This window comes from Drosophila mauritiana, chromosome 4 (assembly GCF_004382145.1).
Source record: "Drosophila mauritiana strain mau12 chromosome 4, ASM438214v1, whole genome shotgun sequence".
NCBI classification, from domain to species: Eukaryota; Metazoa; Arthropoda; class Insecta; order Diptera; family Drosophilidae; genus Drosophila; species Drosophila mauritiana.
Window position 1 is genome coordinate 116,674 of NC_046671.1, and position 20,158 is coordinate 136,831.

The 20,158-nt window shown below is 34.4% G+C and overlaps 1 protein-coding gene across 6 annotated transcripts; it reads right to left on the bottom strand.

The window, feature by feature from the left end:
• Window positions 1–557: 557 nt before the first annotated feature.
• LOC117146281 lies at window positions 558–18,738 on the bottom strand. 6 transcript variants are annotated; one of them, XM_033312283.1, is made up of 13 exons: window positions 18,513–18,711; window positions 17,953–18,136; window positions 17,303–17,356; window positions 7,072–7,427; window positions 6,816–7,010; window positions 3,261–6,747; window positions 2,966–3,204; window positions 2,778–2,907; window positions 2,198–2,721; window positions 1,650–2,143; window positions 1,074–1,134; window positions 928–1,005; window positions 558–870 (listed from the first exon to the last, which is right to left on the bottom strand). In XM_033312283.1, the coding sequence occupies exons 1-13, from the start codon at window positions 18,585–18,587 to the stop codon at window positions 835–837; spliced, it is 5,913 nt and encodes a 1,970-aa protein (XP_033168174.1). In that variant the 5' UTR covers window positions 18,588–18,711; the 3' UTR covers window positions 558–834. The 6 variants fall into 6 exon arrangements, 5 of the variants coding, with proteins under 5 accessions (XP_033168174.1, XP_033168175.1, XP_033168176.1 ...); XR_004459780.1 differs by lacking the exon at window positions 558–870 and having other exon boundaries at window positions 988–1,005; window positions 1,074–1,129; window positions 18,513–18,714; XM_033312284.1 differs by lacking the exons at window positions 558–870; window positions 928–1,005; window positions 1,074–1,134; ... (2 more) ...; window positions 2,778–2,907; window positions 2,966–3,204 and having other exon boundaries at window positions 6,745–6,768; window positions 18,513–18,738.
• Window positions 18,739–20,158: the final 1,420 nt, after the last annotated feature.

The following is a 20,158-nucleotide window of genomic DNA, read 5'->3' on the forward strand; positions in this document are numbered from 1 at the left end:
AATATAGGAACACCAATTCACTAGAAGAACTTTCGTAGCCCACGCCAACCATTAGGCATATAGATTCCATACACGTAGACCCAGGTTTGCGTACATCGTCACGCTTTTGAACAGTTTTTTATTTTTTCTTATTTTATTAAACAAGTTCCAACGATATGCGAGAATAATTATGAAATTTTTCATTCGGGGAACTCGACTCTAACATTCTTGTTTATTTGCTGTACTACATATACATATACATATATGTATACATATTCCTTCCACCTGTTACATACTTTTCAACGAATCTACGAGTGACGGATTCTCTTAAAACGTTACAATTGGTTATATTCGATAATTCGGAAGAGGTCCGAGCTGGTCCGTGGACTGGTGTTGCTGTCGATTCGGCGTTGGTTGTTATTTCGTTTAGACGCTGTTGTGATTTATGGATTAGCGGCTACACCGAACTTCTGATGGCACAAAGTAGATGGCGTGAGTGAAGTAGTGGGAAGGGGGTGTTTGGTCGGTGTTAACTTATATATACATATATATATACCACTCAAGAAAACTAAAAGAGAGAACGGATATTAAATAGTCGGGGTTACTCGACTATAGAGTTTCTTTTCCTCTGTTTATGTATATTTTATTGGTGAACGCAAATATATAGTAATGCATAATGTGAAAAAATATAATTAAAAGTCTCCTTTTATATTGATCACGATGAAAGCTAAGTATGTGAAAGCGCCTTGTTTGTTAGGCACACCAGCGAGTCACAATTTGTAATAATATCTTATTTACTAATCTGTTTTTTATGTTATTATCTATTAAATTATTATATTAATTACAGACTATAAGTCATGAAGAACTCAAACGAGAAATGTCGTATGAAATCTGAAATAAGTTCAATTAATTCAAGTTTCTTAAATACTATCGGTTAGAACAGCATACCTTGTCGGTCTTATAAAGATGTGTATGTGGTAGCAAGAATGTAGAACCCAAATCTCTTTCAGTCATTGTATTAGAGTCCTTTTATGAGAGGTTGACATCGTTATTCAAGAAAGTTTCACTCTATATACATATATTAAATAAATTACCTCATTTAATGCGCTCGAGGTATTGGAATAAGCCTTATTAATGGACATATTTTCATCTAATCTGAATAATATTGGAATAAAGCATTTATATACAAAATAGGGTTTTATTAATTTACAATTAATAAACTTATGTACTTATCAAAAATTTTTTGGTTATGGTTTTTTATGAAATATTTTTTAAGAACCAGTAAGTTTTTCATATTGCATGCGCCAAATTGTTTGATTTGTGGTATTAAGAGAAAAAGCTTTTGGAAAGCAAAGATAACATTAGGAAATTAATTGCAAGGTGTACCACAGCGTTGAATTTTAAAAGAAATCGTTTCAGATCTCAGCAAGTACAGAGAGTATTCTTAAATGGCTATCAATTTAAACAGTAATTTTAGGCACACTGATCAATAAAAATGTCTCTGCTTTATTACAAAAAATGGAAATTATAAAGGAAATCAAAATATAATTTACATTAAAAACCACTGCACTTCTTAGTTGGAAACTTCCATAAAATAAAACTGTTTTGATTGAACTAAACCCAAAATAATAAGATTTTGATAAGGTGTTGTATAATAAGATGTCACTTACGTTGGAGATTCAATTTTATCTGTTATTAGGGAAGATACCTCATACACAGCAGGTACTAGATCAGCTTTTGCTAAGGTATTACCTCTGTAGAAAAGATTATCTGATAATGTTAAATATTTTAAATGTTTCTCACAACTTGGACCAGAAGAACGATTGGCAGTCATATAATCGTCATCTGTTTGCACTAATATTTTCTCTGTATTATTTAAACTTGATCTTTTACCATTGTGACATAAACAAGAGTTTTGAGAAATATCGGGAAATCGGAATTTCGCTCGTGGAATTCTGAGAGTAGGAGATCGATTAATTTGGTCTTCGTGTTGTGAGCCACGGTACACAGTACTACCATATAAAAAGTCATTCTGTGTAAATGCTCCTTTTATATTTAAGTCTTCTACTTTTGTGGAAGCTATTGCGTTCGTGTAATTTTGAACCACAATTGTTTTTTTGTGTGTTTCTGGTGTTATGAAATGATTATTCACTTCATTATATTCCTGTAAGGTAAAACTAGAATTATTATTTAAATCCTATGAGAGTTTAACAGTTACCTTCTTAGATATTAATGTCATGACTTTGCATAATTCACCGACATTTTCCATTTCGTGGACTGATGACCGACCACTTTTGGTTGAGGTTCTTATACTTGGACTTAATGATGAAGCTGAAATGATTAATTGGCTTGTTTTCCAATCGACTTGTTTTTTCCGCTGGGTGATTATTAGTAAAAACAAGAATAGAACCAAAGAAGACAAAATTGCGCCACTTGTTAGAATAAATAATATTATAACTTTCAAGTTAACTTGGCACTTTGTTCCGATATACCAAGCATTGCACTTGCATATCACTATATCTTTATGGCTCTTTTCAGCCGAATCATTGACGCATTTGCCGTTATAATTACATTTATCGCAACCGATTATGTTATTTAGGCAATGGCGTCCGGGGTATAAGCTGTTGTCTGATTTATCTATGTAACCCTCCTTACAACTGCAAGTGTAACTTCCAATTAGGTTAAAACATTGCGCATTAGGGGAACAATCATAAAAATGTTCGTTGCGGCATTCATCAAAATCTAAAAGTTTAAAATGTATTACTTGTAAAAAGTAATTGACAAGGCGAAATAGTTACCCTTTATTGTAAGGAATTGGAGGCCTTCTCTTGAGGTGTACAATCCGGTGCCTCCAATACTAAAGTTGCTTCGCCGTAAATATTTTTGAAAAACAGTTGTAAGCTGATCTTCATTGCTATTCTCTGATAACTATATTTATTGAAAATATTATTACTTATATTAATATTAATATTAAATAAACGCTGACCTGTAGGAGGTAGGTGACCATTAAAGTGTCATTCGTCTTAGCAAACACACTTTGTAGTTTCACACCGTGAAATATATCCCTATAATCAGATTGCATAACCATGCGATCGGCGGCTTCCAATAATATTTTACTAGTATGTCGATATAAGGATAAGGAATTACTTTTTGTTTTATTGCTGAATTTTAATAAATGGTTTTCCGCCCAGTTGGTTTGAATTCTCATTTCGTACGTATAAGTAGCTAAAATATTAGAAATAATTTTATACATATTCAAAACAGTCATATATAATTCATACGTTTGCAAGGGCGATCCGGAAACATACGTCCAAAACTGGGTCGACATTCACAAATACCTATAGATTCGGTACTATTACCATAGGTAACGCATATTTCATTTTTATTTAATCTGCATGTGGGATCGCAAGCAGTATTAGATTTTCGTTTTATTAAATCAATTCTCTGTGACATCGAATCTATTAGATCTGCTCTGAAGGGCATATTTCTTAAGTCGCTGAAGGCATTCATAATCTGATCTGGGTTCGAGTTAGAGATTAATGAGGAGCTCGATTTATTTCTAAAATCGGTGTGACTAAAGATGGTTTGCATATTTTCCATTTTAAAATTATCTGCACTGCCAGAGGGCATGAGATAGTCTTTCACGTTATATGGATTCACTACATAGTCCGAGCTATTTAAAATACTAACATAAGGACTGTCTTGAGATATTAGTACTTTCTGTACACTAATGAAACCCGGCTTCATTACATTTATTTTCGAAGTATTCACAATTATATTTTTCAGGGGTATATATTTTTGTGCATCAATAATATCTGTTTTGGTGATTTGCAACGTATTTAAATTGTTGGTTGTCTTTTCTGCCAGTGAAACGAAATCTGCTTCCATTGATTTTTGGGAAAGAGAATTTGTATCATACTGCATAATTTCAGAGGGTTCAAGCATTTTAACATCGTTCTTTAGTTTATGTATCGAACTATTTTTGCAGTTTTTAACACTGCGTATTATACACAAGGTCACACTAAGTAAATCTTTGCCGGGTTTAAAATGTAGCTCTTGTATTGTGTTCAATGAACCTAAATTGTACAGAAGACTGTTTGAAAGCTCCATTTTGGATGCTTGCACTTTGATATCATTAATCGACGTTAACCCGTGAGAAATTGACTTTATTGATACTCTTGACCTTAACTGAGGGACCTCCCAAATAGCTAATGAGCTTGTAAAATTGTAATATTCTCTAGAAATGGATGAGCAGTAAGCGCTGAAATTTGAAGGTCTCGGAACAATTGTATTGATTCCAGAAACAGATGCATGCTCTGTAAAGTAGTTAAGATGTGAATTTGCATACGTTTTGTATGTTATCACTGACCACATTCTATTTGATGCAGCGCTGCTGAGAAGATTTTTGTTCTTAGTGGTATTAAACGCTGCTGTTTGATATGGTTCTGTAAAAGCTTTCACATTTTTATTAGGAGCCTCATTAATATGTTTTGTTAGTTCACCATTATGCGTGCTGTCTAGCCTAACAATTGGTTGGGAGGAAAAGTCATTTTGATAGACAGCGTTTATTTTATTTGGCGCCCTTATATTTCCAAAGGCATCACCGGTAAATTTAACTTTATTATAATATTTGTCGTGGTCTAACTTATCGTACTCAAGAGAAAATAGACTTTTGCGATTGGGTGTTATGTGCACATCAATTTTTTCTTCGCTTATAGGTATTTTTATATGTGATATAAAAAGAGTATCGGTATATCCTTTTACACTTGTCGCATACGGAATGCTCTCAGATTCCGTTTTAAAAGTCAGAGGACCGGCATGCATATTAATTGTATGGCTAATTACATTACCTTTTAAATTTATTTGTTGAACAGTTGATAGTTTAGATAAGATAACGTGCGTTACATTGGATAACGACGTTTTTACGGGTCTGTCTTGACTAAAAGAATACTCAGGAGAATTTGACATGGCAACATAACTTTTAGAAACTGACAGACTTGTAACAATTTTTTGTGGTGTCCGAAATATGTCTAAGATGTGATGGCTATAAAATGCAGCATCGAGGTGAACTATGGGATCAAAAGAAAAATAATATTTAAGACTGGGGTTTTTCTGTAAGAGTTTTATGGATGAAAACCCAGCTTCGCCTGGTCTGTGGCTTAATTGGGAATATTTGGTTGCACTCTTCAGTTGTTTTTGATGATTTATAGGTATTGGAGGTTTTAATATGCTGGCATAGTCTATAGTAGCTCTTTTATTTTGCGAATTATCCAACATAGTTGAATAAATTGGATTATTTAAGTGAAATGATTTTAGAGATATTTTATGACGACTGTTTACTGTGATTTTATGCTCGTTAAACAATGTGTGGAATACTCCAACATTTATATTTGGTCTTCCAAAAATAACATTAGCGCTGGCTGTTACGACCTCTCCGGGTCTAATAGGAATTCCCGTATTCATTAACTCGTTTTCATATATCCTTGACGTTTTCATATATCCTGCATACTCATGTTGAGGTAAAATTTTTTTTCTTGTGTTTCTTAAGGCATCCATTCTTGGTGGATATATATGTAATATATTAATATTTAGTTTGCCTAGATGATCACTTTTCAAACGATTTTCTCTTAATTCTTCTGTTATGTTTTGAGCCAAAGGTATATATGCTTGTTTTTCAATTACTGTTGATATAGTTTGGCTTTGAACTCTATTGGACTTTGGGCATCCTTCGTTAGATGCTTGGGTGTACGGCTGATCTATTTGTAAATTAACGAACTGTTTTTTTAATAAGTGTGCCAAAACATTTAACACAGGACGAAAACTCTCCAAGTACTCCCTCTTTATAGTACTAGTCTTGGAAGTTGCAGAACTAAGCCTCGAATGTATTAATTTATTTTTAGTTCGTATGTATATGTCGCTATTTTCAGAGGACAATAATATTAAATCTGTATTATTGTAGGTGAAAGGGCTAGTGTAAAGGCTAGCATTATTCAATACCTTGCTAAAATTCTCATCAAAGTCAGCTTTCTTAGTAATTAAAGTTGGATTTGGTTCCCTACTTATTGATGTAGCGCTGAGTAAACTTATTGCCGTCTCTTTCTTCGACGCGGTGAAATTGTTTAAATTCGGTGTTTGGATTATATAGACACCCGTTACTCGTATTATTTCACCTGGCAGTAATGTGATCATTGTAACAATACTTTCCCGTTGGTGTTTATTTTTTTTAAGCAAGAGTTTAGATTTTAACGAAAGTAAAACACTTGAGTTTAACAGCGAACTACCCACGGTATCGGTTATTATGTGTTTTATTACTTGAGTTTGACGCTTTAATTGATGGTGGGGAACTCTTAAATCCCCTTCACATGCTTCCTTTGATATGGTCAAACTAGAATTATACATACTTGTGCAAAAAGTTTGTGTTTCTAACATGGCTTTCGTTGAATATATTATAAGGTAGTCTTCATAATTCATTGCAGAAGAAGATGAATTATTAAAGTGCTCCTCACTCGAAACGATATCAGTTACTTCTGTATTTACATAAGTTGAAACAAGAAAGGGCTCTGTAAGAACTGTAAGAACTGAAGAATGTTTTTGTGCTGGCGAAACATCTTTCATTGAATGTGGAAGAGCCAAGGAGTACTCTGGTCTCCTAATTGTGCTTGTAACAGTAGCTGTTGATGTGAATATTATCGGAGTCGACTGTCCTCGATCAATTGTGTTAAAATAGTGATAAGTTGTTGGATACATAGCGACTAGTAGGTCTGGAGTCTGAGTATATTTTTAAATGTACTGCTATTATTTGACGGAATATATATAAAATAAGCTTTCTGGCTTACCTTTGAGAAAGTGACGTCTGGTATCATCGAGTTACTTGCATGAAGGTAATTTCGATCTTCTGTAAAACTCTTGGTAATAACCACTTTTTTGCTTACCAAATGAAAGCTTCCATTTTTAACATTGGTTGTGTTATATGTGTAAGTAGTTAGACAAATTTTTCTTACAAATACGTTTTTGGGAATACTGGGTGGGTCCTATGGAATGAGAATGAGACAAGACTTATTACATTTACAAAAACGTGTAAAAAACTCGTACCTGTCTATTTGGAGGCAATGTTAAAATCATCTGTTTTTTTAATGTACTTGGGGCCAATGTCAAGGGCTTGTTGGATCGTATGGTTATTAAAATTGGATGACTATAATAGTCAGTACCGGTTACTTTTTGGGTTGTCATCGCAAAGTTTTCAATATATTTCTCTTTTTCGTTGGTAATTATTAGTTCCACTCCATTTGACATAACGTGAGTGGCAAGATTGTACCTGGCTTCGTCTAATACTTTTTCCGAGACAGAGCCATATAAAAAATTATTTTTATTATTCTGCTCGTAACTTGTATTAAATTTCTCGCTCTCCCTATGTTCTTTGAAACTGTAACGTTCTAATTGATTGCGCTCTATATTAATTTCAAAAGAATATAATATTAAATAAAAAATATTATATTAGTTGTTATTGATTGAAAAATTAAACAAGAATGATAAAAATCGATAGAAATTTACAAGACTAATAAAATTATGAAAATAATATCGAAAAATGGTTCAAAAATGTGGGCGTGGAAGTTTTGTGCGGTTTTAGGGCGTTAGAGTGGGCGTGGCAATATGGGTCAACAAAAATGCACTGCGTCTCTAGAATCTGTATGCTGAATCTCAACCCTTAGCTTTTATAGTTCCTGAGATCTACAGATCTACTCGGCTATTGATCTTGATCTAGAATATACAATAACATGGTCGGAAATGCCTCCTTCTGCCCGTTACATACTTTTCAACGAATCTAGTATACCCTTTTACATCTCTATTATGTGTTTTGCTTATCGATAACAATAATTTCAAATTTGGAAACCGAAGAACACTCATCATAAAGGATGAGCAATCGAAATTATTTATTAGGTTTAAGAGGTGGGAAAACGAAAATTTGTATTTTTAAGAGGTGGGTAAACAACATTTTCTATTTTTAAGAAAAAAAAAACTTATTTTAAAGGGTTAGAAAACGAAATCGATATAATTTATTTTAAAGGGTAGGCAAACGTTTTTTATAGAAAATTTTTATTTTAAAGGGGTGGGCTAACGGAATTGGTTATTTTTTAGGTGTGGGCAATCGAAAAAAAAATTTGTTAAAGTTTTTTTAAGGGTGGACCAAATAAAAACTAATAATAATGGTTGGGTTTTAGTTTTTTTAGTTTTAAGATATGGTCAATCTTTTTATTCTCTGAGTAGACCGAGATAAACTTTAATGCCTAGAAAATATTTTCTAAAGTAGACATTTTTTCAAAATTCTAAAAGGTGGGCAAACGATGTTATTGCGATTAAAACAAAAAAAAAAATGTTGAAAAAGTCAACTTTTTGATTTTCGAAAATTCATATTTCAAAACTGGACGTGGCCAAAAAAACTAATTGGTGGGCAAACATGGGCAAAAAATGGGCAAACGATTCCAGTTTTCAAATTTAAAAAATTCGATTTTTCCGAACCCAGCTTCTTTGAGCTCATTGATACATATACCATTTTATATATACAGTATATATATGTACATCGGGCGTGACGATTGCCAATTACACCTTGTTTTCCTTGTTCCTTACAAAGCGGAAATCATAATACTTACAGCATACCACATACTTCAAGTATTTTTGAGTTTCGCAAGCATCGCACTTTCATTCTTTAGAAAACAAACAACAATAATCCCCAGTACATGTTCAAGAAGGCTGCCAGATTTTATACCAAATACCTTACTTACCATTGAGGGCGAAAAGCCGTAAATTGTTACAGATTATTCAAAATATCATCTATTCACGGTTACCTCATATTGCGATCAGCTTAATAATCGTATGGACAAGCCGAAATATAATGCACTGAGCACACCGACTTTCAAAGAAATTCGCTCGCGGTCCAGGCGACAAATCTTTACTGAGTGGGAGCGAGAACACTCGTCAGCAACCAGTCGGACTCACAACCGCGAGGAACAGCTATCTTGACCTGATCTAAAGTTTATATACAATTGTATAATTTATGATTTACGTTATGATATGCAAATCTTCAAGATACCCAAAACTCATCTAACAATATATATATGCAAGCAGAACAGCTACAGAACAGTTGACGGGGACGTAAATGGGCCTAACACTTTAATATTAGTTAAATATTTTTTAAACATCTTGATTTCACGATTACGCATTATGTTAAAATTTTCTCGTTTGCACTCCCAAGGGCTGAGTGACGGGCACTTAACTTAGTCGAGGAATTCGACTTATGCGATCATTCTTGTTAAATACTAGGATTTTTAAACTTTAAAAAATAATACTCCAAGCAGTCAAATAATATTCTTATTAAATTTTTACCTTCAGGAAAGGGGTGAAGAAATTTATCTTTCAGCCCATAGCTTTCTTTGTAAATTTGGTACAGACTTTTTTAATAAAATCAAATGTCGCAAAATAACATAATTTCTTTTTATTTGCAGAATTTATATACATTTTTGGTTATAAAATATTAGTAGCCTTATTAAATAATCTCAACTTTTCATACATATATACATTTAGTTTGGTTTAAAGGTCAGTATATTTATTTTTTTGATTTACTTATATAAGCAACATAACCATAACTAAAGAAATAAGTCGTAAGTATCTACAATAAGCTACAAAGTTATTATATGTGTGTTTTTTAAACAAATTTTATTTAAGCTACAAATTCTCGAAAAATATTTTTTTAAAAATTATCCTTGAAGAGCGTCCATGGAGCTCCAAAAATTTAGCATTTTTCAGTAATAATATAGTAAACCTATTATTAGAATGTTATACTCAATCAATCGACTTATAAAATTTCAACTTGCTAATCTGTTATTCAAAAATATCGGTTGTCTAATGCAATTAAACGATCTAGGTATTTATTTTCTACATTAATTAATTACTTTATTGCATCTCAATATATGCAATGCAAAATTTATATTTTTTGGAGATTGATGCGATTGTCAGAAAGAGCCGGTCGTATCCATTTATAGATTAAATATGATTAAGAACGACTTAAAATATTTAAAAAATCCTGTAAATTTGGATTGTAGCTGGTGGACTTTTCTATTATGAAAGAGTTGCTTAGGTTTTTGCGCATAGTTGGGTAAGAAGTTCCTATGATACTATATTTATCATTGACTAGTATTTGGACATCTTTCAAAGATTGGCAGGACTTATTTCGCTTACATTCTGGTTTGATTAATTTTTTTTGTAAAATAAAGGGGAAAAAGCATTTAACAACTTTAAAAAGTAACAAAGAAATTTAAAAGTTAAATAACTACAGATTTTATAAATGTTGCCACCGTTGAAGATTGTCTACTAGAATTCGCAAACCAAAGATGCACATCACCCACAATGCTTTCTAATGATGCAGTTTGATCGGTTAATTCGTTAAATCCAATTTCAATCGTCAAAGAACTTCTTATATCTTTTAAAATGTCATTTTTTTCCATTGTATTATCGCTCTTTTCGATGCTAGAAATATACATCATCGAATTGGTTGGCTGGATTTCTATAATTGCGTGTCTTTTCTGCAATGAAACCGAGTGATCATGTTCGTTTTTCACAGTTGACAATACAGTACTGAATTCGCCGGGTCTGCGGCCCGATACATAAAGTGTTATTATACTCGGTTCCTGTTTACTTCTCTTGTTGCCACTGCTCGATTTTCTAGATTTTTTTCGATGACCTTTGGTAGGTTGGGACTCATTACTGACCGACACCAAATCCGAATCATATTCTATGTCGATGGCATCCGACTTTATTGATGCCCGTGTCCCGTCGTCCAAAACTTGCAGGTTTTCACTTAACAATATTTGTGGCGGGGTTGGGTTGGATATAGCTTGGACGAGTGACTCATGCTGTTGCTGAATAAGTAACTGTTGTAATAATAAATTATTTACATGAGCAGCCGGTCCAACAGTATGTACACTTTGAACTGACGGTAGAGTGTTAATTATTGTATCCACACTATATTCTGTTGCTGTTATAGTCTGAGCGGTAGTGTCATAAACAGTAGTCAAAATCTTTTTCCCTTGAAATGTCACTGGAAGAATGGTAGACTTTCCATCGAATATTGTAGTAACATATGTAGAAGTGTGCGTGCGATACTCAGTGATAGGCTCAACAGATGTGGGAATTATAGTGGATGGGACGTTTTGCTGTCCGACCGCCCCAATCAAGGGATGGGCAGGTAAGTTTAAGTTTCCTAAAAGCAACTGGGAAAGTAAAATGTTGGCAAGCGGTGCGTTTTCTGAAATTTGAGGCTGCATTGTAGTTACAATATACTCTACAGAATACGCTGTAGATGGAATTATATGTGAAAAGGATGTCTTTCTTCCGCGAATGGTGGTAGGTGTAAAAGTTATAGAGCTTGTAATAGATTCATGCAATAAATATTTTGTGTGTTCGGTGGCACCAGCATTATTTATAATAGATGTTTCTCGATTTAAGTATGTGGAACTCATCCCGTTTGCGCCCAATACTACTGCAAAGTCATTTGGACCTACGATCTCGGTGCTTGACTTAGCAGTAACAATGTTTTTGTACTCAGTTACATGTCCGCTTACTACAGGAACAGTGACCTCGGATGGCATATAATGTGTAACTGTGATAGTTTGAAAGTCATTTTCTACGGATTGTACATCAGAGGCGTATTCGACTCGATTTCGACCACGACTTCTTGCTCTATTTGATGTATTAGAGTTTGAATTTCGGGAACGGGGAGAACTGGATGGTCGACCGTTATCTAAATTATTTTTGTTGTAGCTTACATAGCTTTTTAGTCTACGACTATTTGAATTTCCAGAATTTGCAACTGGGCGCCTTGAAGAATTTCCGCTTGCTGGTTGGCGTCGAAAGTTTTTTGATGCAGTGCTTTTTAAATTAGCATCTTTCTCCCTTAACGTAAATTGTGGTCTCTTTGTTGTCGGTCTGCTTGGTCGAATCGATCTATGATTGCTTGCTGTTGGTGATTCTACGATTAATGCCTGCGTGTATAGCTGATGTACCTGGGGAGAATGAAATCTTGACCCAAATCTAGAACTTGACTTATCGCGAGGGGTTAAGATAGGCTCAGTATTATTGTCGGAATCCATAAGCTTTGACTCAACTTTGGCAGTTGCTGTTTGGTTTTGTCGACGAAATCTAAATCTGTTTCTCCGGATTGTATCCGCTTGCCGACGCACTCGCTTTCCAGTTGTAAAATGATCAGAATATTTGATAGAGCGCTTTCTACGATGAATATTTTCATCCAGATCTTGATCTTCGACACCTTCATATTCAAAATCATTGTTAGAAATACTATCGTTTGTCCTAGCTGCCTTTAGGTTTTCATTTTTATGCTGACTTTGAAAAAGGCCTCTGGGTGGAAAAAGTGTGTTTTGTGGTCTTGATCTTGGATGAGGACCTATTGGCCTCTGAAAACTTCGCGCCCTTGGTTTGGCAGTCGTTGTCGTTGTACTGCTTGTCGTAGTCGAAATTTTGGTTCTGGGTGATAGTGGGTTTCGTCTGAGCGAAACTACTGGCGAATTGCCAGTTTGTCGACTTGGAGGAGTGAATCCACTGGGCGCATTTATGGGTCGTCGAAAGCGCAGTAACGGGCTGTTATTGTTCTTGATTCCTTCTTCCACATCAGATACTTCATCGGTTGAGGTATCCTCTTCAACGCTATCTTCCGAGCTTGACTCCGTGGCAAACGTTGTGGACTGTGTTGGTCTATAGCTTGATTGTAGCCCTAAGCTAGTTGGTTTTATGCGTAACCTTGTGTTGGGTATAACTCCAGATCCACGAAACACAGGAAAACTTGATGATCGATATGAAATATTTGTATTTGGTCGCCTGGAACTAACGCCTGGGCGTAAAGCTGAAGTAAACCGGGTTTTCGAAGGTGAAAATGGGTGGCTCGACTGCAGAGTGCTATTCGCTTCGATTAAGTCATTCAATGAATTACTTGGTCTTCCAAACGAGCGCCTGGATGGCTGACTCTGTGATAAGTTAGGCTCATTAAGATTAATTGGAACATTAGAAATAATACCACGACGAGATGCGGTATATCTACCTGCTGCTTTTAAAGCAGGTGTTGCCGTTATAGTCGGTGTGATGTCCGATCTTGTAATAATAGTAGCGCTACTGGGGACTAGTGTTTTTTGTTTTGGTGCGAATGTAGGCCTGTTTCTTGAGGCGAACGGCCGAATAACTGGTGCAAATGGTCTCTTTGCATTTTGTGGTGAATGATTAGACAACACGTCAGTGTTATCCGATTCTGGTTTCGTGTTTTTCTGGTCGATATAAGGAGCTCCTGTTGTATCGTTATCACTTTTAGTAGATTCTGTTACAATTAAATCAACATTTTTGGTAATCATACCCGAAATTTCGACGCTTGTCGGAAGCAGAATATGGTCAGACTTTGTTTTCTCAAAGAAAAAACTTGATGTACTTTCAATTATTTGCGCGTATCGATTGTCTATTAAAGTTCCTATAACTCTAGATTGGTATAAGGTAGTTGTACTGTTTTGTATGCGTTTTCCTTCAATGAGCCTTACCAAACCCGTTTTATACAAATTTATGCTGGATAAGCTGTCATCAGGAATCAGGATCGTAGACATTCTAGATTTTTTCGACTGGTCAACTTGTAACCTACTGGTACTACTGGTTAATTTGATAGCATGTCCCTCACTATTCATTGAAGATACAATTTCGGTTGTAAAGTACAAAGTACTTATATTTTCCGCATCAATTATTTGCTTATAATCGTACAAAACAACATTCGGCTTAATGGTTTCGATGGGATTTTCAAAATAAGCAATGGGCTGACTAGGTTTAATTAACAAAATTGTTGCATCTGTTACTGCTGTTGAATTTGACATCTCTCTGGATGTTATTATATTGGTAACTGTTTCGAGACGCGAATCAATAATTGTCGTATTAAAGTCATAAGAAGTAGTATAATATGTATAGGTGGTATAGAACGTGGTAATGTCAGATTGAAAGATTGGATTTTTCAAAGTGGAAATTAAGGAACTTTCGGACTTCGAATTCCGATCAATCTGGGTATCGCTATCAGTCGCGATCGACTGACTTGATACCTTATCAGCCGTTTTTAAATCGTTTACTACTGAAGTTGTACCGTTACTGTGTTGTATAACATTGGATAAAGTTTCCTCTCTGCTTAATGTTGTAATCTCACCATCTTTAGCCAACTTTGTCCAATAAGTAAATGTTGTAAAGTAAGTAATAGGCAAAGAATAATCTTCTATACTTACTAATTTAGTAGGGTGCACTGTTTCGGTAGCTACATTAGTGATAGTCTCATGTCGACTTATAATGCTTGTGTCATTTCCAACATACATAGTTGTATAGAAGGTAAATGTTGTAAAACTCGTTTGAAGCAGGAATGTTGCTGACGGTATAATTTCCTCTGTGTTACTTTCCGAACTTACTTGGTCATCAAGGAGATTTTGGTTAATAAAACTAGCTGGACTTGAATCCCTTAATATGCTCGAGTTTACTCTCATTCCAAATGCCATATTTTCTACCTTGTCAATTTTTTTCTCGCCTAAAGAATGCTGGGACTTTGAAAAATTTAAATTTGCAGTTTGGGAATTGCGTATAAAATTAGTTTCATTGTTCGACACATTGTCAGTAATATAATTGGTGACAATCTCTGTTCGAGATTGTACTTCAGTTTCGTTATTTGTAAAAATCGATGTATAATATGTATATGTTGTCAACAATGTCTTAGTATATATTGTATCGCCACGTAAGGTGGTCATCATCTGTAAAGAACTCTCAGCAGTGTTTACTTTACTTTCTTGGATTAATAGACTAGCAATTTCGTCAGGTATAGAATATTTCTGCGAAAATGCAGTTGTTTTATGGTCAATCTGTCGAATTGTATTGTCAGAAATATCGTTCTCTCCAACATAATTCAAGGTGTTGGAATTTAATTTACCTTTAGGCAAAAGTGTTGAGGAAGCGATGTTTGTCAAAACCTCAGTGTGGCTAGATATGGTTGTTCTAGACCCTTCAAAGAATGTGGTCAAATATGTATAAGTTGTATAAAGAGTTTTGTATATTAGGTCAACTTCATCACTAACACTTTCATATTCTTCTTCTTCGCTTTCATATTCGTTTTCTGTGGTCCCTTCATATTCCTCTAAATCTTGAACCGTTGTTTCGTCTATATCATCATCTATTGAATTAGTGGACATGAATTCTCCACGTGATGTAGTAAACGTTTCGTGGGGCACAATTATATCTAATTCTGGGTTTTCTTTTGATTGTGAAGCTTGTATGCAATAATATTTGGTAGTTTCTACAATCTCATAAGCATGAAGTGGATTAGCATCAATATCCATGGTATCCACACCATTATTTTCTTTTTTAATGTTTGCCTTAGCCATTTGAGTAAGAAAAACTTGTGAAGTTGTATGGTTGCATAATTCTTTGAAGTTGTGATTGTCATTACTCGTTTCAAAAAGTGGGTTAATGTCCAAGCTGTTTTTCGTAAAGTTGATTTTTGTTTGATATGTCACGATCTCAATGATTTCATCACTCTTAGATGTTTCAAAAGGCTTAATAGATTTTATTTCGTCGGCGGTATTCAATTTTAGGCTAATTGAACCACTAAGCTCATGAAAACTAGTGAAGGGGTCATCATCAATAAATACAGTTGTAGCACCTTCCTGTTTTATAATGCTCGGTTCAATGTGCTGCGTTCCTTCTTTCAATCCAGTAAAATTAGAGGGTGATATAATATCATCAACAACATTGGAGATCAATGGAACTGTTTCTTTAGATAACACCGAACTGGCTTCCTGCTCTTCGTTAAATGAATTGTTGGCAAATGTAGGTGACGGGTTGATTGGATTCAATACAATTTTCACTTCATTTTTATCAAACATTTTACTAGCACTAATATTTGACACCAATTCTTCATATTTTCCGGAACTCGTACCCATCTTTAAAGTACTCGGTGATATTTCATAAGTCTGAGCGATTTCTTCGGGAATTAAATCATGTTGTAAAGTAGGCTTGCCTTTTATTGATGTAACGTATCCGTAATGCAGACTGCTTTGTGTAGTACTAGGAGAAAAAACAATTACGCTATCACCGACAATGGTGGTAAAATCAGCGAAGCCGTAATACGTAACGGACGCTAAGACTTGCTTGTGGTCGGATCTACTTTTTTGGTTATGATCTTCGTTTTTTTTTTCAGTATGCAGTTGCATCAGGTGTTCATATTTTCTTTCTTTCCTTGGGTCGAAGGGGGATTGGTTAAGCGGTGAAGTGGTATAATTACCAAAAGGCATTTTAACTGTATATGTTTCCAAATGTTTAATTGAGAAAACCTCAATCAATCTATTCATTTCATCTTTCTTTTTTAAGTCAGTCTTCAACGTGACATTGCTGTCACTATCCATATATGATATTGTTTTTTTATCTTCCAAAGCGGGAACTCCTAAGACTTTGTTTTTTGTGTTTTGCTCGTTCACAAAATCTGTATTTCCCACGAACTCTCGCTGATGAGCACCTATACTGTCATCGATATCCTGCCAGTTAGAATCATCAATGTTAAAAAGATCGTTGTGGCTTTGTAAGACGAGTGGTGTTTTGAGAGAATCTTCTTCGCCTACCCAACTAGTCACCACAGACGGGGATATATTTTCGTTTTTATAAAGGACTCTGGAACTCTTTTTTAGGTATTGTGCATAGAGGCGACCATTATTTAAAGTAGTCCCTACGATCTTGGTGGCAAATTCTGTTGTTATTCCGTCCTGAATAAATGTTCTGGCTGTTGATGTTAAAACACCTATTTCTGGTCGTACTGTTAAGAACCTTCCATGAAAATCGCCCATATGCCCCGATTCGTTATTTACCAAGAGTACAGTAGTAATATCTAGTCATATGAAGAGATTGACCAAAATCAAAGTAATTAGGTAGTAAATATAGTAAAAACAGAAGAAGAGTGAAAGTCACATTAAAGAAACGGGACAATATCATTTTGTGCAAGCGTAAGATAAAGGATAAAGTAAGTAAATGTTTCCAGAATGTACATTCCAAAAGTTGGTGAAATCATAGAAAGAGATAAAGAAAATGAATAAGAACATATTTTAATTTATAGAATACTATGTATTTCTAAAAAAAATTATTGTGAACCAATCCTTAATCCGATTACCGGTTAAAAATGCGTAAAATAAGAAAACAATTATAATATTTTAATAAAATATTAATCTGTAACTAATTCAAGAACAGCGCTTTGTTTTATTTTTCTTACCATCCCCGGATATTGCTGGCAACGTGGGTGTCGGACTCACATGATAAGACTGATCTGTAAGTATATTAAATTTTTTAAATTATTGAATTATTTATTCAACAAACTGCCGTTCTAGTCCATATCTATGTCAGTTTTTTGCAAATAGTATAAAACGAACGGGCGGACAGACAGAAGGACTGGAAATATTGACTCGGCGGTTGATTCTGACTAAGAATCTATATTCATGGCTTAAAAAGTCTGTTCCACTGCGTTGCAGGCTGAAGTCTGCTGTTTCTATGTTTAAATTTATAATTGGAGATTTGAATTCGTGTTTTTATTGTTATGTATGTGTAATCAAAAAGTCCAAATACATATATTTGTACAGCAACGATGAGGCTTGGCTCAGCGCAATCTGAAATGTTTGCTTATTTCTTTTATAAGATTCCCTCTTATACCGAATTTGGCCACGGCTTCAGTTTAAAACAGGTTTTGCCTGTCAATATCTTAGGTGGAAAATTAAACGCAAATACACCCAACTTGCATACATATACGGTTTAGAAATTTCACAATAACTACAAGCAAATGTTTCTGTAAAGCTTTAAGTTTATATAATAATTTGTTAAATATACCGTTTACATAGCGACCAATAGTGCCATTGTCGCCATACTTACTAATTGCTTGGGGAGTTCCAATGTGCATCATGGTCAATAGGAGTGTGCAAAACAGAACACGGCTCAAGTTTAAATTGTAATAAGTAGAATACATCATCCTTCTTGTGAAGGTTGAAGTGTCGTATTTTTTTTGGTAAATATCCGATATTTTGTTGTCTTCACGTGGCTGAAGCATTTTTGGTTTCTTTAAAATGCGAAAAAGAAAATCACAAATGTAAGAAATATTAACAATAATCTGTCTTATATATGTTAATTATAGCAATTCTCATTAATGGTAAGACGCCTATTCAATTTTTGAAATTTATTGAAAGTGTGAGAAACACGCACGTCTGTCTGAAGAAACGAAAGCCAGAGAACTGATTTCACTGGCACAATAACAGACTCATCCGGTTGTTACTCTGCGGTTAATCTACACAAAGGTGGTTAGGCTGGTTTCGACAACTTCAATAGTTCCCATTTAACAAATATTAGTTAATATTTCTCCTTATAAATTATTAAAATATTTTCAAAAATAAATTAGTGTGCGATTTTGGGATTGTAAGAATATTGGGGAATATTACCTGAAAATTCGGACTTATAGTCAAAACTTTTCTTCCCAGAGTGTGCCTAAAACTTATGGGAGAAATCGTGGACATAACTAGGGTGTTTGTTTTTACAACTAAACATATAAGCAAAAAACCTGTTAATATAAAAGGTATGGTGCAATTGGAAGACAGCCATTAATCGAATGGTTTCGACCGCTACCGCTGGTGTTCCATACAACCAATTAGTTTACAGATTTCGAATCTACCAAATAGTGGACGGAATTGGGAGAGCAGGGGTATTCAGGGTTTTCCGATGACAAAGCTAAGGAAACTGAGGTCGGTAAGCCTCCTTATGAACCAATCAAGATTGTTAAAATTCGTCAATTCCGTTAAAGGCATTTTAATTTACTTTTTAGTAGACCAATAGTTCCCTCAACAATTTTCCGCTCTTATATATAGTTAGCAAAAATATAAAGAATGGTCCCTGACATCATTTCCACACAAAACGTTGAGTGTTCAAATCACAAATTGTACTGAGCAAGTTTTCATATTTTTTCGATTCGACCTTATTAATTCCTATTTCGGTGTATTTTCCTTCCAATACTTTTCATAAGTATTTCTGGCTTTGAGTCAATATAGGGGTCGTGGATTAAAGGGGTTGCAACTGATAGTAATTACACTCACTACTGTTCTAAAAGATGGTATCTATGATAGTTTTGGCCTATTGGCTTGTTTCACAGCAGAAATTTTATAATGTATGGTACTTATGGGCGGTCTCCTTTATGAAAATAATGGAGCAATGTTGTAAATACTTTACTTGTTTACTTATTTTTTAGCTGTTTTGACTAATTACTACTAATTAATTTTTGACGTGGTTACTATGCAACTATGCAGCTTCCCAACGAAATTTTGGGAACAATTTCAATTTGCAATTGGTGCATACAATAAAGCCAATTTCAATATCGCACACATACATATGTATACCTTTGGTTCTGCGTTTGGGTCTTTTAGTCCATCTGTCACTTTACTTTTGGACGTATATCAAACACAGGGGATCTCTTGTTGATGGTACCAAAATGCTTTTTAGAATAGTCCACAAAAAACTGTTGGCCAAATCGCGCGGTCGCAAAATAATTGTTTTTAGTTATTTGGGCCATAATTCGAAAGCAACCGAGTGAAGAAAGTTGCTCTCGCGAACATTTGACTTCCACGTTATGTAGATCTTTTTAAAATGTTAAAAATTACTTTATCATATTTCAAATTTATTTTTTAATTGAAAAATATAGTTATCCCAATCACATTTTACCAATTCATCGCAAAATTTACGACGGATTTACGAACTACAACATTAATAGCTGCCAAAGGATCCAATAGGGGTTCCCATATGCATTAATAAAAATAAAAAAAATCTTTGAGTAAGACTGTGCAAGCGGCAATCGCATAAAATAGCATCTAACGAACTGTTTAACTTAAAGCGCTCAGCAGTAACCCAAAGCGAAAAAATACGAAACCTTATGATCAACGAAAGGGTGCATTTCCTTTTTCTGTTTATCTTGGGTGTATGTGTAACTCGTGGGGATAGAGGTCAACAAATATAGTTGTGTATTTCGCAACCGCCAAATAAGATCGCAAGCTCTGACAACCGGTATTAATTTAATTTATAATAAACTAAAATAATTTTT